The sequence below is a fragment of the Cucurbitaria berberidis genome (genome assembly GCF_010015615.1).
Source record: "Cucurbitaria berberidis CBS 394.84 unplaced genomic scaffold K460scaffold_3, whole genome shotgun sequence".
NCBI classification, from domain to species: Eukaryota; Fungi; Ascomycota; class Dothideomycetes; order Pleosporales; family Cucurbitariaceae; genus Cucurbitaria; species Cucurbitaria berberidis.
In genome coordinates, this window is record NW_024468937.1 from 5,753,638 (window position 1) to 5,769,839 (window position 16,202).

Below are 16,202 nucleotides of genomic sequence, written 5' to 3' on the forward strand. Positions count from 1 at the left end.
GAAGCTACGAGGTCGGATGGTGGACACATGGCTGGCTGTTTGATAGCGATTATTATTTTGACGATTAGACAAAGCAAGGTTGAAGCAGGAACCCGAATAATAAGAGGAATATCTGTTGAGAGATTTGAGAACTTCACGAAAGACTTCATATTGTCACACTTTTATGTGGTTTTCTCCAACGCGCCCTCTTGTACAACTGGCCCGATTAGGAAGGTATAAGCGATTGGTCATATTGGCCCCTTATAACCCTGCAAGTAGGAGATGGATCAATGATGCGATCGTCGGAGAAGCCTATGATAATTCAAAACTCATCATGTTTGAGATATTTTAATTTATTATTCATTATCATTCCTCATGCTAGCCACTCACGGTTTTGGATAACTCTTCGCAAAAGCCTCCTTGATCTTATCCTCACCCCACCCAGCAGTCAATCCTAATTGCAAAACGATTCTCGCTTTCTGGGGGTTGTAAAAGCCACTTGCAATCGTGAAATCACCACCATCGGGCACAAATCCATCTGTACTTCTATGACTAGCAACGATGGGTATGCCAGTGGCGTTGTAAAGTTCCTCAGCAGCCAGACTAGCCTTATCCGACATACCTCCAGCGCCGACACCTGCGAATACGATACCCTTAGCACCAGAGCTGTAGGAAGCGTTGAAAAGCGCGGGATCCATGTCTTGGTGTGAGTAGACAATGTCAACCTGTGCAAGGTCCGTGACGTTGGTTACATCAAAGACTACCCGACCTACGGGTTCAGAGGGGGCGAAGAAGAAGAATGGAACCTGATTGATGACTAGGTACCTAAGTCAGTATTCTTGGCTTTCTCAAATGACTTCTGAACGAGGATAGTACGTACAGACGCCCAGTTGGCCGGCTTCGGTACTGAAGAATGTGTCGAGAGTATTGGCGTTGTTCTTCGTGGTGTAGAAAGCGGAGCCGATGCGGTCGTTCAGTACAACTTTGAGATTCCAAGTTAGTGTATGTCTGACATGCACTGTAAGCGTGGATACTTACTCATAGTCCCGCGGTCACGGCCAGCGGGCGAACCAGCCAAAGTCACAGCCTGATAAAGGTTCAACGGTCCATCGGCTGAGAGCGCTGTGGCTGGCCTCATAGCACCAACGAGAATGACCGGTTTGGTAGAATTAACAGTGCTCTCGAGGAAGAATGCAGTCTCTTCAAGCGTATCTGTGCCATGCGTAACCACGACACCAGAGACGGTGTCTTTTGCTAGCTCTTCGTTGATCATCTTAGCCAACTTCAAGCTAATGGTCTCATTGATGCTGCCGGAGCCAACATTGGAGATTTGGTAGCCTGCAATGTTGGAGATGTTCAGCAGTTCGGGGACGGCATCGACAAGCTGTTGGACGCCAAGACCAACGGAGTAACCGGTTGTTTGTGTATTGCTGGTTCCTTGCGAGGCTATTGTGCCCCCTGTTGCGAATATGGTGACATTGGGTAGCGAAGCGTTTATAGCTGTTTGAACATCCTGGCGTACAAAGAGTTTGTGGAGGCCGGCACGAGTAAGATTAACGGGCGAGGCTACTGCCAGAGGCGGGAGAAGAGCAAGGAGTTGGGCGGAGAACTTCATGTTGACAACCGATGTGTGGGTATGAACAGGTCGGATTGGGACAGGATCTGTTCGACGTCTCTACCCTCTGGAGCAGAACACCACTGCTTTTTATACATAGCTTCAAGATTACTTCGAGATTCATCTTGTCAAACTTCTGCTCGGCGCATATCGCAGGCTATCTCCAACAGCCCTTATCTCTCCCCGTCTTTAGCTACCACTGGTACTAACTCCACACGCTCTCGTCATCTTGTCTTGGTATTTCCGCAAAGAGCCTGGAGGAACATATTGCCAAGCTATTGCAGGGTCTACTCGTTATGTAAGGTCGGATGGTTGATGGTGTTGATCCTTATCAGTAGCCTTGCAAGCGATAACCCACGTTCTCGGGCCACTAGCAACTGTCCAGAAAGACCGTAAGCAGGGTGCTAACCAGGATTCATACCAGCAAGGCTCGCGTAGAGATAGACGTTGCCAGGTTAGTGGAGGCCGATACGAATGCTTGACATTGGAAAACGTGGTGTGCGTGTCATCTGTTCGGAGGCCGGTATCGCTATGCGCCAAGTAGTCACGCCGTTGGCCAGGCCAGACACCAACAACGGGAACTACGAGTGCAAGCTCTTCTACATCTGGGTAAATTACCAGTTCTACGGTAGCAGTATAGTTAGTCTGAGAAACAACAAAGAATGTCTGCCGAGGTTCTCCCAGCAAAGCAGGCGCACAGCTGGCCTATGAACGAGACGCTCGGTACTAATGTATGTCGGACGAATGAGTCGTAAAGAAGGGGAAGGGAATTCAATGATAGCCTTTTTGCCCTAAATGCTATATCTGACGAGCTCAAGTCGTGGCTGTAGACGTGAAACAACTCGAGGTTGGTACCAACGACGTCATGACTTTAAGGAACAGTCTTGGCGTTAGTATCAGCCAGCGCAACTACCTGTAGCAGATTCCAATTGAGACAATACAAACTAAAGCCACCAATTCATCATCATGTCAAATGATATCGCTTCTAACCGTTCTACGCTCAAGGAATTCCTCGCTTCCATAGCAACAATCTCTGGAGATCTCAGCAATATAACGGCACCGCCCTTCGTTCTAGCAGAGTACTCAACAGTCGAGATACCACAGTACTGGGCAGATCACCCACTACTGTTTGTTGCACCAGCTGCAGAGCAAAATCCCGAGAAAAGGGCATTGCTTGTGCTAAAGTGGTTCCTCGGTTCGTTGAGAAATCAGCAGTATGCTGGAAGGAAAGAAGAAGAGGGCGTGAAGAAGCCGTTGAACGCTTTCCTTGGGGAGCTATTTGTTGGAAGCTGGCAGGATGAAGAGCTCGGAGAAACAAGTTTGGTATCCGAACAAGTTAGCCACCACCCGCCCATAACAGCATGCTATTTGTGGAACGATAAGCACGGCATTCGAGCGGAAGGGTTTACGCAACAAGAGATCACGTTCTCTGGGAGCGTTAGTATTAAGCAGAAAGGATATGCTGTCTTGCATATCGATAAGTATGATGAAGACTATCTAATCCCTGTACCAAACGTCAAGGTGAAGGGCATTTTGAGCGGAGCACCCTACCCCGAGTTACATGGACAGTACTCCCTCATCTCCTCAAACGGATACGTATCACACGTTAAATTTGAAGGCAAGGGCTTTTTTGGTTCAGGTCAGAAGAACAGCTTCGAAGCGCGGATTTCCCACGTAAATCAACCGAACGAAGACATATACACGGCCAAGGGAGCATGGAGTGGAGGATCTCTCATTCTAGACTCAAGAAGCGGAAAGCAAATCGAGATTTTCGATGTCATGGCTCTTCAGTCGCAGAAGATGGAAGTAGCCGACTTATCACATCAAGATCCATGGGAGTCACGTAGAGCATGGGGAGATACTATTGCTGCTTTGCGCAGTGGTGACATGAAGGGCACGACGAATTCCAAGTCCGTGATCGAGGAAGGCCAGCGGAAGATGAGGAAAGATGAGGAAGCGGAGGGAAAACAGTGGAAGAGCATCTTTTTCCATAGCGTTAAACATGACCCTGTTTTTGAGAAATTGGTCGCTCATGATAATGGGTCTTATACAGTGGACCGAGAAGGAGGCATCTGGAAGGTCGACCAGGAAATGGCCAAGACTGCAAAGACGCCATATCATGGTAATTTACTGCCATCAAATGATAAGACAAATTTGAAGCAGAGAGAAGATTCCAGGAATGGGAACGATTTTCAAGATAAGGCGCAGATCACGACGGCAGCAGAAATGACGAGCGGGGATCCAGGAGAACAACGAAACAAAAACGGCGCATCAAGACAGGAGATGAACAATGGCACTGCGCAACAAGAGAAGCAACCTGGGAGCGTAACTAGTAGCTCACAAGAAATATCGGACGCGCAAATCGAGGCTTTTCTCCGGGCGAAGCACAGTAATGTTAATCGAGGGTGAGTAAGTGCCACCACCACCAGGCGCGGACGCTGCTTTATAATAGAGTATATTATGAGTCTAATATGACAATGGGTTGGTTAATTCCAACCATATCCGTTCGCTACTAGATTAGGGTATCGTGAAATAATGTATCGCCTGCAATGGAACCTTTTCCAGCATGGCACCGCTTCTTCGTCGTGTAATTGCGTTAATGTAGATCCTTATCAACATTCAGTCTATCGCCTGTCCGTTTTTTGGAAGATCTCGCTCTGCATGGTGATTGTTCCTACCCGGTGCTCTTCATCCGAGACCTTGCCGGTGTGTACCCGCCATGTGTTGAATCCCTTATCGCTCTTCTCACTCGACGCTTCATCAACCAGATCATCCCTCAACCTCATAGGTTGCAGATCTCCCATCCCATACTCCTCCTCGTTATCCCGCGTCGATCCCTTCTCTGATCTTCGCATTGGGTTGGTGAGGTTTGAAAAAAAGGGCTTCTTTCGACCATCGTTGTCGGGAACACTGTTCCACTGTGGGTTCCGTATGACGGAGGGCTTCGTCGGCCCAGACGGATTACTGGTCGAGGTGAACCCGAATTTGGACGCGATTAGACGGAAAAGGGGTCGGAGGGTTGCAAGACTACCAGCTGTTATGGCTAGGCCTTGTTCGATGTCGCTCCAAATCGCGATGTTGACGGTGGCATAGAGGAAATCGGGGTTTTTGAAGTCCATTACATAGCCGAGACGGACGACAACAGCTACACTGGCACTATAAACAGACTTATTAGTAACGACAAAAAAGGATAGGTAGAGCTGGTAGAACTAACACGCAGGCCATCCCCAAAACCGGGATGAGCACAACTCGAGTCCTTACGGACATGTTCAGCCCCCAGACTAGGAACATTGGCAGGATTGCAAATGTGAAGTCGCAGATAACGGAGATTCCGCTGTAGAGGAATGTAAGAGCGATTATGACATCGATCGAAAGACAGTGGCCCTTTATGCCCTTGTTCCAGAAGAAGCTAATCGGGGAACATTGTAGCAACGTGACGAAGAAGAAGAGGAGGCCAGTTAAGACTGTTAAACCCATGGCCGTGTAGATGATATAGCGGTGTATGCGACTGACTGTAACGCGGAGTAGAAACAGGCCGATTGAGATTTTGGACGCTATCATAGCCCAGCAGTAAGCAATGTAGCATAGCCACCAGTACTGTACATGTTATCAGTCACTGGGAGCTGAGTTGTAGACTTTCGACGCTTACTCTCAAGGCCTTCAAGATTTCTTCATTCGAAAGAGTGTCCATATGTCTGCCAGTCCCCCAGCGGATACCGCCGATTGCGCAACCGGCGAACATTATGTGTGAAAGCTATGCTGTGTTAGCATCTCAGCCGTTGATTGATAGTATTCATAGTAGACTCACAAGAGCGAACACCATAAACGCATCATCGTACCCAAAAGCCTTCACGATACGAGCACGAACATAGACACGAAGGACGACGGCCACGAAGGCAAATGAAACGAATGTTGAGCAGACCTGCAGACATCAGCATACTAGCTTTGCATATGAGTTTTCAGTATTAGATGAGTAACATACAGCCTGCAGCTTTGGTCCCCGGTTGTCTACCATATTGAGAGTGTTGACTACAAATGGCGGGTCTTTGGTTCACCACAGGTTCCTTCGAGAAGCAGGCGAGTTCGGGGAATTATAACCAGAACATTGGGTGCCAGCATGCATGCACGTCAGCAGATTCGCGAGTCTCGATTGGAACATGCACCTGCTCATGCCAGGGGCAGGGGCAAAAGCGGCTTCAGGGCGAAAAGGAAAGCTCGGCTACGCCTCAAGTCAGGGTTATCTAAAGCTCGTGCTTTGCGAATGGGGCCGGGGTATATGTTGATATGTTGACGATCTTGAGTTGGGGGCCGTTGAACCTCACGGGACGCAGGTGATCCCAATATCACTAACACTCCGCGCTGTGAAGCGTCCGCGACGCCGTCCTCCCGCCCGTGAACCACAATGAAATGGCTCTTCCATTGCTTCAAGTGGCCCAAAACACCGCGAAGAAATTTCGGTCCCAGACTCTGGTCGCACCATCGACTTGCCGTGTCTGCCTATGGGCCACGAACGCGCATCGCTTCGCATGGGTGTGAGACGGCGCCAGATCGGCAATGCCACGTTTTTGCTGATCGCGCAACACAGAGGCGAGAAGACGCCCTAAACCACTAGAATTCAGGAACCGTCGCTGCCGATATAGTTCTTTTCGTCCTGGCGTCCGATGTCCGTTCCGAATTGGGACAATGTCTCCGTTGCAGTAGTTTAAGCGAGGCCCACTAGTATGCAAACGGCAAGTATAGTGAAAACGGCAAGGATAGGGAGAAGTCGGCGACCACCACGTGGAGTCTCCTGTAGATCGTGAAGCCTTACAGCTTCGGCATGGGAAGTACCGAGGCATTGGGGGGTGCGTAACCAGGTAGTTAAGCTTAACTCACAAAGTTTGTAGAAAAGGCCGTGAACCGGGGAAATGCAATGGGGAACGTTAGTCGAGGCGAGGTTTGCCCTTGAACGTCAGAGGAGTGAACTCCGCGGGGTTCCTAGGGCTGGGTTAAGCTAAGCTACGACAAAGGAGGAAAAGACGGCTAGTCGACGCAGACAGTCCATCATTGTTAGCACCCCTTAGGTCGGAGTCATGCAACCGAAAAGAGAGCACTGCAATCCGATTATCTAAGACACAGTAAGCATGAAATACCTTCCTTGTTCCTTGTTCCCAGCGGCGAACTACTGCGGTGAACTACTCCGACATGATATCAGACAACCTATAGGAGCCCACCGGCTGGCTCAATAATGCTAATGATTCTAGACCACCGATGATCATTCGGCAATAGTATCAGCTCCGTCGGGCAACATGGACGGATAGCACATCATGCTCAACAGTGGCTCTTCTCTATTATGCCTTTCCGGCTCCCCGGCAGTAGCAGCTTGCCTTGACTGTTACATCTGCTACCGCTTGAGCTACCTTCAGCTGCTGGCCCACAATTGCTGCCTCATCTTTCTTGCCCAACGTAACAAGACACTCATGGTATCCATGCAGAGCCCAAATATTGTTTGGATGTTGCCTCGCCCTTGGCAAAGTATCGTCGAATCCCAAGTCTGCTTTATACGCAGCGGCGGCGTCTTCTACCCTACCCTGCTCCATCAGTAAAGCGGCATACGCATGCCGAGTGGGTTGCATCCAGGGCCATGGCTCCGCATAAGTGAGTGCATCATCGAGCTCAATGGCTTTCTCGAGATGTTCAAAGGCAAGTTCGTAATTGCCTTTGCGGTACTCGAGTTCGCCGTCCAGCATAGCTACGCCGACGCGGAGGACTACGTTGGAGCGGTTCGGGAAGTCTCCGCAAATGCGGGAAGACGGGATCCGGTCTACGGCTTCATTCAGTGCATCATGCTCTTTCTGTGCCTTCTCAATATCGCCAGTAGCCGCAAACGCCACCCCTTTCCCATAATGCAACATTGCGGTCGTCACGCAGTGCAGATCTTTATCATGCGGCATGTCGAGAGCAATCAGGTCCTTCCAGCGCCCAAAACGAACTAAGACATGTACACGGACTGACGCGAAGTTTTCGAGCCAATCTGCCATAGGCGGACTCTCGATACGGAGAAGCGATTCTGGAACTGAAGCCTCCATGCGACTGACTGCATCCAGAGCGACTCTCGACTGGCCTGCAAACATTGCAGCGTAGATGAGCGAGTGGTAGTTGTGCAATCTGTAAAAAGAGTAGAAATTGTCGCCTCCATATTCAGCGAGATACTTCTCATCTGTAAGGCATGCATCAGCATTGGAGTCGATAGCGCGCCGATAGTCGCCAATAAGAATGTCAAGGTGTGAAGGCATGTGGACCAGATGGCCCGCATCGGGAATCAGTTTGCGTAAATGATCCGCGGCAACTAAAGCTACTTCCGGGGTCTTCGACATCTCCATGAGGTGGATGTATAGATGAAGAATTCCCGGATGCTTGTATACGCCTTGTTGCCCCAAGGCCTTATCTAGGATGGCCTTAACCTCCAGGGACCGTGCTCCGGGAGTAGGCTCTCCCGTTTTGAGGTCCCAGAGATCCCATGCAGATAAATTCATGATCGAGTCAGCATATAGAGATGCAACGTCGAGGTCGTCTCCAAATTGCTTGTAGACGCTGCTCATAGCTTCCGCATATTCTTCGTTACATGCGCGAAACGCAGCTTCATCCAACCCTTTAGGTACACGGACTCGTATCGCATTGATTAGAGCCCTTTCCAGTTCCGTCGACCCTGAAATTTTGTTGCTAGCACTATCGTTCGCTTCGTTGATCTTCTCCAGCGTCGACTTAAGCTCGTTCTCATCGAAAAGGTCCCAGGGCTTGTTGTAATTCGGTCCGAGGGCAAAGGCAAGCTACGACGATCAGCTACCGTTTCGCAATATACAAGAGACATATTAACCAGATACGTACTCCCCAATAAGCCATCGCGCAGTCTGGATCTTCCCTGATCGCCCTCTCAAAACATCGAGCTGACTCCTCATGATGAAATGCATAACTCCAGGTTAAGCCACGATCGAACCACGTCTGTGTGATCGAACTCGACGTGGTGATGTCTCGGTGAAACGAGCCCAGGTCATATTTGTATGAGTTATTATCAACGCTCATTGTGTGAATTGCGATAGAAGAGTCACGGAGATGTTCAGGAGACAGCATGCTTACCGACAACGTGATATGGTGCCTTCCCGCCTTGGCAGCCTCAAGCGGGGCAGATTTCGAACTACCAAAGTCCACGAAGATCCCCATTCATCAAGGTTAGCTCACTCTCTCGCGATAGTAGCACGATATAAAGTTCCTTAATTACCTAACAAGCATCACCTTGTCTAAATAGTGATCATGCACAGACCTAGGACTTAGCGGCAGTCAATGCTTCATAGGATATACCGTAGCCTGGTAGATCCGTCCGAGCTTCAGAGTCGAAGGATGACAATAGACATCGTGATGCGTATAACGTGGCAATTATATGTTGCACATCACGTCATTGGTAGAGTGCTTCAGTCTCTCCAAGGTTATGCCATCCTGGCCGACCCAGAGTTCATAGACGAATATGGAGGCGAGGCCGCTATCCTATATTTAATGTACCAGCTATGAAAGAAATTCGAGAAGATGTCGGGCTCGAAGGATATGCGGCGGTGGAACGAGAGGATAAGGGAGATGTCACACAGTTCGTCGGCCTGGTTACGAAACTATCGCAATGCTGTCTCCCTTTGACTCGTTATGAGGCCCATGAATTATCGTCGAGTCAAGATTAATTCGTGAAACCTTCGAGAAAATCCTACGATTCTGAGAGGGATCAGGCCACCCTCACTCCACCTGATATGAAGGAAGTTATTAACCTCGGTCTTCGTATCTTCCTGACCAGGCCAATGCTCAGGGGGGCTTCCAAGTATAGTCGATCCGATAGTCTCCGAGTGCAGGATACCTGTGGGTAGTGGATGCTGTGCTGTGCTGTTGTGGAGGGTATGATTGCTCGCCCAGAATTTCACAACTAAGTTCTAAACATGCGACCCCTAAACCTCCAGTAAATCTACGGACTCAGTCTCTCAACCTTCCATCCCTCCTCTCCATCACCCTTCGTGTACTGAAACCGGTCGTGCAGTCTACTCGGCCTCCCTTGCCAGAATTCCACTTTCTCCGGCACAACTCTCACTCCGCCCCAGAACTCCGGGACAGGAATCTCCTCCTTGCCCTCAAACCGCTTCTCTACATCTTCAACTCTCTTCTCCAGCTCCTCCCTGCCCTCGAGCACCTTGCTCTGCTGGCTTGCCCAGGCCCCGATCCTGCTCCCCCGAATCCTCGTGTCGTAATAAACTTGGCTCTCCGCTGATGTTAGCCGCTCAATGCGCCCCTCGACCCGAACTTGCCTCTCCAGTTCATGCCACCAGAACGTCAATGCCGCATACGGATTACTGCGTACGTCTTTCGCCTTCCGTGACGTATCCCAGTTGCTGTAGATGACAAACCCCTTCGAATCTAACTCTTTCATAAATACCACACGTGACGATACTTTGCCATCTGGTAGCGATGCTGTTGAAAAGGTAACAGTCTCGGGCTGGTAGACTTTCGCGTCTTGTGCCTCTTGGAACCATTTGTGGAACTGATCGGTCGGCAAAGGCAGCAGGGCGGCATGGTCGAGGGCGCCTTTTGTGTACTGCGTTGCATGGCCGGGATCATCGGAGTTGCTTGTAGGCGCAAATATTTTCTTTGCGGTTTGATTGGCGGTGTGTAGCATCTTTGGAATTTGACGTGAGATGAATGAGCTCGACCGGTGTGCTTGTGTTGAAGTGTGAGTAATTGTGGTGGCGGATTTGAGTATTTTCACTGTTCTCCCAAAGCTGCTTTTCGTGACTCTCTGTAACAGCATGGGCAATGGTGCGCTGATATCATCTAATTACGAGCCTCAAGGTACGCGTGGTGTGACTCTCGAGTGTTCATAAAAGATATGAGTCGCGTGAGTGCAGCTAAGTGGGGTGACGTAATGCATTTTAGCGCATTTCCGCTCCACTCATGGGAGAGGTTCACCTACCTAACCTAAGACACGATAAGAAGATATCCAAAGCGCATACGCCCTAGTTAAGCTATCGCCAGTTATGTGAAGGTTCTTTAAATACTTAAGTCATGATAATCTTGAAAGCATTCATTATTTCACTTTCGAGGTGGGAGATTCAAGCGCATGTTGCGTCAAGTTCGATTGTTTGGGAGAAACATTACATACAAAGCGTAGCACGCTTCCCTTTTCCGATATAACGCCGTCAAATGATCTTAAGCCGTCGGTATAGCGAACAGATGCAATAAACTAGTGAGACATCCAACCCTCTCCATCTCCGCATTCGAAACCCATTCGTATCTACTCTCCATCAGACTCCTCTTCCGCAGTCTGCATGCCTGTTAGCTAATCTCCCTAAGCACTGTTAAGATCGGGAAGACTTACGTTATCATGGAAGTTCGTTCCATGTGTCGTCTCATTAATGTAACCCTTCCTTATGACAAAGTCACCAAAGCGCTCGCCCTCATTCCTCTCCTTGGCGTATTGCTTGATCATTGGTTGCAGGATCTCCAGGATCTCATCTTCTTTGATCGAGCTCCTGTAAAGCTTGTTCAGCCTCTGACCATGGTATCCACCGCCAAGGTACATGTTGTACGCGCCGTAGGCCTTGCCGACAAAAGCAATTTCAGCAAGCCATGGGCGAGCGCAGCCGTTCGGACAACCGGTCATACGCATCACGATACTGTCTTGTCTGAGTCCGGCTTCTTCAATTGTTGATTCGAGCTTGGAGATAAGAACGGGTAGATAGCGTTCTGACTCAGCCATTGCAAGACCACAGGTAGGGAAGGCAACGCATGCCGAGCTGGAAAGCCTCAATGCAGAAAAGTTTGTGTTGTCGAGCTTCCACTTCTTGAGAAGCTCCTTCATCGCAGGCAGATCCTCGTCTGCGACGTTAGAGAGGATCAGATGTTGGTTACCAGTCAACCGGAACTCGCCCTTATGTGCCTTGGCAACTTCAACTAGACCCGTCTTCATTGGGAAGTCAGCTGTATCCTCAATACGGCCGTTTTCTATGAAGAAGGTGAAGTGATTCAAGCCATTTTCATCCTTTTGCCAGCCAAAAGTGTCGACGTTGCTCTGGAACTTGAATGGCCTCGGGTCGGCAAATTTCTGACCCCAAAGCTCTTCGACCTTGCCGCGGAAGACGTCGACGCCCATATCGTCGATGGTGTACTTGAGACGAGCGTGTTTCCTGTTCTTGCGGTCACCATGATCGCGCTGGACAAGCATGATCTTTTCGCAAGCGATGTGAACTTGATCGGTCGAGACGAAACCAAACATGCTTCCAGTCCGTGGGTAGGTCTTTTTATTGTTGTGTGTGACACCCATACCACCACCAGCGAGAAGGTTGAAGCCTACGAGGTTGTCGTCTGCACCCTTGATGGCAATAAGACCGATATCGTGAGCGTAGACATCGGTATCGTTATGCGGCGGGATGGCGATGGTGATCTTGAACTTTCGGGGAAGGTAGAGGGGGCCGTACAAAGGCTCATGATCCTGGATAGCTTCACCAGCAACCTTTCGCTTCTCCTTTGTCTCATCATCTTCGAGCCAGATCTCGTGGTAAGCGGTTGTGGATGGAAGAAGGTGGTCGCTGACCTTCTGAGCGACGACCTGGACCTGGGCGTGGTACTTAGATTGCGTGGGGAGGGAACTGCACATGACATTTCTGTTGACATCACCACAAGCAGCGATGGTGGTCATCAAAGCCTTGTTGATGGCTTGCATCGCTGGCTTGAGCTTTCCCTTTACGATACCGTGGAATTGGAAGGTTTGTCGCGTAGTCAACTTCATGGTCTCGTTACCGAGCGTGTTGCTGATTTCGTCCATCTGCAACCATTGCTTAGGAGTGGAGACTCCTCCTGCCAGTCTGCATCTGATCATGAATGAGTACGCAGGCTCAAGACCCTGTGCCTTGCGTTCATCACGGAGATCACGGTCATCCTGCATATATGTCCCGTGGAACTTGGTGAGCTGCTGGTCGCTTGCCGAAATAGCACCAGTGCTGGTGTCGGCGAGACCCTCCTCAATGGTACCTCGGAGGAAGTTCGAAGCAGCTTTCATGTCCTCGTTGGTAATTGGCGGCGGTTCTTCAGGCAGACCCTCGACGTTATCGACACCAAGTGCTTGCCAGAGCTTGGGTTCCCACTCGGCATATGCCGTCTGATAAGCATCCGGATCTTGATCGTCTCCAAGACCAACGTCGACGAGAGCTTTGCCGCCGAGGGTGAGTATACGAGCGTGGAGATCCTTGGCAGGCTTGTTGTAATATATTTTGTCCTCCTTGCGTGGCCAGTAATGACTGTCACCAAGACCGAAGACTGCAAAATTCACTGTTGCAAGGTCCAAGTCCGTCGAGTCCTTGACAGCCTCCCAGAAAGTTCTACCATTCTGAGGCAACTCTCCTTGGCCAGCGACACTGGTGAGCAGAATGACGTTTTGCTCGTTGGCCAAGTCCTCAAGTGGGAAATCGTCCATGGCCATGACCATAGTCTTGAGGCCTCGGGCCTTGCCCCGGTTTCCTAGGCGCTTGGCGAGGTTCTCTGCGTTGCCGTTGTCGGACGCGAACAAGACGGTCATCGGATCACCAGCAAGACCCTCGAGGAGTTTGCTATATGCGTCTTTGGCTTTCCTCTTCTGTAGCTGCCTGACCTCTGTGCCGTAAGAACCAGAGATGTTGGAAGAGAATTCAGGATGTCTTTTCATGACCTGAGACATGTAATTGTCGCGAGACAAGAACTCTTCCAGTTCCTTCTTGATCCTCTCTGAATCAAGCTTGAAGTTGGCCTCGCCCTTGTCGTCGCCTTTAGGATCCCACCTGTACAGCGGCCAGTACCCGAGGTCAACAGCCTTCTTCGTCTCCTGCAACACGGTCAAAGGTGAGTCAGTCTCCTTTTCGTAAGGCAGATATGCAAGAACGACTGAGGGACCGTCAAACTTGTCAGCTTCGATCATGGCTTCCAGGACCTGGGTGTATGAGCTGTATACTGCGACAGATGCTACGTAAGCGTTTCCAAAGTTCATTGCGTAGAGACCGATGTCTTTCTTCCGCCTCGCAGCGTCAGCAGCTGCACGCTCAGAATATGGAGTAGAGTCGACGATGAGCATATTGATGTTTTCGCCGGATGCCAGCACGTGGTGTACACCAGAGTTTCCAAGGTCATATGCCCAAGCATCCGATCCAACCAACCAAGGTGACTCCTTGTAAAACAGCTTCTTAGACTCGAGTAATTGAGTAGCGGCAGAAGAGCCGTCGGTGCTCAAACGAGCGATGACCTCAGGCGCTAGCTCGTTCGCCTTTTGAGTATCTTCAGCGCTAAGCGCCCACTTTGATAGCCACTGCTGAGGAGCCTGTGTAATGAATGCATTGCTCTTCGAGACAGTCGCAGCCTCATCAACAAATCGCTTGCGGTGTTCCTTGCGAGCCACGAGTGATCCGAAACCGTATTCTGGGGTCGAGGAGATCTCATTGGAGATACCAGCATGCTGAGCGTCGAGCTGATTGGCAATGTGGAGCTTATCTCCAAAGACCTGGTTCAGGATCTTCATATAGGCATTCTCTAGCGCAGGCTGTTGGACTTTGGCGGGCTGTGGTCCAGGTCCATCGGCGTTTCCAACCTGAAGGTTCTGAACAGGCGACTCGCTCATGAGATTCTGGTAGACGCCCCGCAGTGCCTGTTGGACGGTCTTCTCATCGATATATCCTAGTTGGTACCCGACAACAATTGGTGAGGCGCCGCCAGTCGACTTCAAGGACATCAACAAGTCCAGGAGCACAGGTCCCCACTTGGTAGTCTTTCGTCGAACTTGTTCCAGGACAGCAATCCGTTTGAGCGAGCGAGGGAGTAATGGCGCGAGCGATGCGCCTAACCAAGGGCGGTATAATCGAGCTGTGATGATGCCTGTATTCGCATAGGTCTCGGAGTCTTCAACAGTGTCAAGCTCAGTGGCGAAGACGCCCGTGTCAGCACCAAATAAGAAGATGGCGGCCTCTTCGTTACCTGTACCGGTGTACGCGAAGGCATCGTATGCTCGACCGGTCGCGTCCTTGATGGTCATCCAGATCTGTGTGGCGAACCGGTAGATGTCGTCTGATGAAACCGGCTTCGAGACCAACGACTCTACCGTAGTCGCTGATGATACCGATGCGGCGCTTGTGCTGGTGTCACGATGTGATGAGCCAGATGAAGAATCAGCTCGCTGGCTGTTCCTCTCTGATACAGGCAATGACCGTCCATCCGCTGTAGAGCTCAAAGGTGCTGCTGGTACGGCAGTGGCGTTCGCAGCCTGGCTACGGGCGAAAGACAAGGTCGAACTCCTTCCATCGTCTGCGTACAAGGTAGTCTCCTCTGACCTCGTGTTCTGATATGTCGCCACAGCGTCCAAGTCAAGGACGCTACGGACCAATTCCACATCTTCCAGCGGAACAGACTTCTTGAAGGCGTATGCTCCAGAGTCAAAGAAGTGGATCACACCCTTGCCAGACTTGACAGCCAAAGCATGGGCAGTCAGTGCGAGATCCTGGGCTTCTTGCAGAGTCTCAGACTGGATGAATGTGAAGCCGGACTGCCTGATGGATGTAATGTCGGAGAAGTCGGGAAAGCCCGAGGGGTGGACCGAGACGTGCAGGACGACGGGATATTGTGCAAGCTTGTAGAGGTGCGGTATCGACCTGACGAGGATGGAGGAGGTGGTGGTGACACTGGTGAGTTTACCCGCGCGAATGGGCTGGAAGACGGAGAGGAGCGGGTCTGCATTCTGGCGGACTGCAAGCACCTGGAGGCGACTGTTAGTAGTGGCTCTTCAATTCTGGGCTGTGAACGGAGTTGTACCTCTGGCTGCGTCTTCGCGACCACACTGGGCGCATTGTCCTTCTGAAGCTTGCGTAGAGGCTCCGAGAACTCTGAATCGGTTGCAAGAGAGGGCACAACAGAGACTACCACATCGGATGCCAAATAGGCAATTCGGGCGACTGCAACACACAGGACAAATTAGCACTCGTCTGTTGGTCATGAAGCTCCCACGTCCGATGTTCGCAGGGCCGGGGTAGGGGAGCAATGGCGGGGGTGTGGCTCGCGGGGACGTACCGGCCTCTCCAGCAGTCGAGATGGACGCCATGGTGACTGCGGCGGACGACTTGAAGAGTGAGGACAATGGGGGAGGACTATGGGGAAGACACGATGTAATGATAATTCGGGTCGTCGGCGACAGACCATCACATCATTGTAGCGGCAGCGGCCATGGCACAATTTTTAATGGGAGCGACCATACAAGCCGCGAACAGATCGCGTCATTTTAGCCTGCCTCAGGGTCTGCGGCTCCGATGACCCAGTAGCGACTCATGAAATGGTCATAGAGGTCAGCCAAGCCCGTAATCGCCATGGCTGGATGCCATTTCGTTGACAACTGCTCGAGACGAGGCTAGTAGGCATTCCTCAATCCAGCCCAGGGCATGTTGGGGCCATGAGGCGGCTTCAAGGTGTTTTGTGCTTACTGTGCGAGGCCTGAGTGGTGGACAGTCTGCTCCAAGGCGCGCTTTGCCGTAATAGGATGTGCCGAGGTGCCGATATCGATAGAGGCTCAGCCTCCCCCTCCACCCCTGGGCCA

The 16,202-nt window shown here is 50.8% G+C and overlaps 6 protein-coding genes across 6 annotated transcripts; 1 reads left to right on the forward strand and 5 right to left on the reverse strand.

Moving 5' to 3' along the window:
• Positions 1 to 312: 312 nt before the first annotated feature.
• Positions 313 to 1,985, reverse strand: K460DRAFT_335887 (L-asparaginase). The gene is made up of 3 exons (XM_040930962.1): positions 1,018 to 1,985; positions 860 to 961; positions 313 to 796 (listed from the first exon to the last, which is right to left on the reverse strand). Exons 1-3 carry the CDS (start codon positions 1,592 to 1,594, stop codon positions 366 to 368), a joined length of 1,110 nt encoding a protein of 369 aa, XP_040789224.1. The 5' UTR covers positions 1,595 to 1,985; the 3' UTR covers positions 313 to 365.
• A 575-nt stretch (positions 1,986 to 2,560) lies between these two features.
• On the forward strand, positions 2,561 to 4,003 carry K460DRAFT_396004 (Oxysterol-binding protein; the record flags this gene model as incomplete). Its single annotated transcript, XM_040936079.1, has 1 exon — positions 2,561 to 4,003. The coding sequence occupies one exon, from the start codon at positions 2,561 to 2,563 to the stop codon at positions 4,001 to 4,003; it is 1,443 nt and encodes a 480-aa protein (XP_040789225.1).
• Positions 4,004 to 4,218: 215 nt separating this feature from the next.
• Positions 4,219 to 5,609, reverse strand: K460DRAFT_356309 (uncharacterized protein; the record flags this gene model as incomplete). Its single annotated transcript, XM_040931950.1, has 5 exons — positions 4,219 to 4,750; positions 4,809 to 5,191; positions 5,244 to 5,348; positions 5,403 to 5,516; positions 5,577 to 5,609. The coding sequence occupies 5 exons, from the start codon at positions 5,607 to 5,609 to the stop codon at positions 4,219 to 4,221; spliced, it is 1,167 nt and encodes a 388-aa protein (XP_040789226.1).
• A 1,315-nt stretch (positions 5,610 to 6,924) lies between these two features.
• Positions 6,925 to 8,656, reverse strand: K460DRAFT_283275 (TPR-like protein; the record flags this gene model as incomplete). The annotated part of the gene is made up of 2 exons (XM_040928644.1): positions 6,925 to 8,403; positions 8,462 to 8,656. The coding sequence occupies 2 exons, from the start codon at positions 8,654 to 8,656 to the stop codon at positions 6,925 to 6,927; spliced, it is 1,674 nt and encodes a 557-aa protein (XP_040789227.1).
• Positions 8,657 to 9,104: 448 nt separating this feature from the next.
• Positions 9,105 to 10,465, reverse strand: K460DRAFT_367410 (pyridoxamine 5'-phosphate oxidase). The gene has a single exon (XM_040933573.1). It carries the CDS (start codon positions 10,278 to 10,280, stop codon positions 9,576 to 9,578), a length of 705 nt encoding a protein of 234 aa, XP_040789228.1. The 5' UTR covers positions 10,281 to 10,465; the 3' UTR covers positions 9,105 to 9,575.
• Positions 10,466 to 10,858: 393 nt separating this feature from the next.
• Positions 10,859 to 15,899, reverse strand: K460DRAFT_367411 (thiamine diphosphate-binding protein). Its single transcript, XM_040933574.1, has 4 exons — positions 15,683 to 15,899; positions 15,428 to 15,567; positions 10,980 to 15,371; positions 10,859 to 10,925 (listed from the first exon to the last, which is right to left on the reverse strand). Exons 1-4 carry the CDS (start codon positions 15,711 to 15,713, stop codon positions 10,896 to 10,898), a joined length of 4,593 nt encoding a protein of 1,530 aa, XP_040789229.1. The 5' UTR covers positions 15,714 to 15,899; the 3' UTR covers positions 10,859 to 10,895.
• Between the last annotated feature and the right edge of the window lie 303 nt (positions 15,900 to 16,202).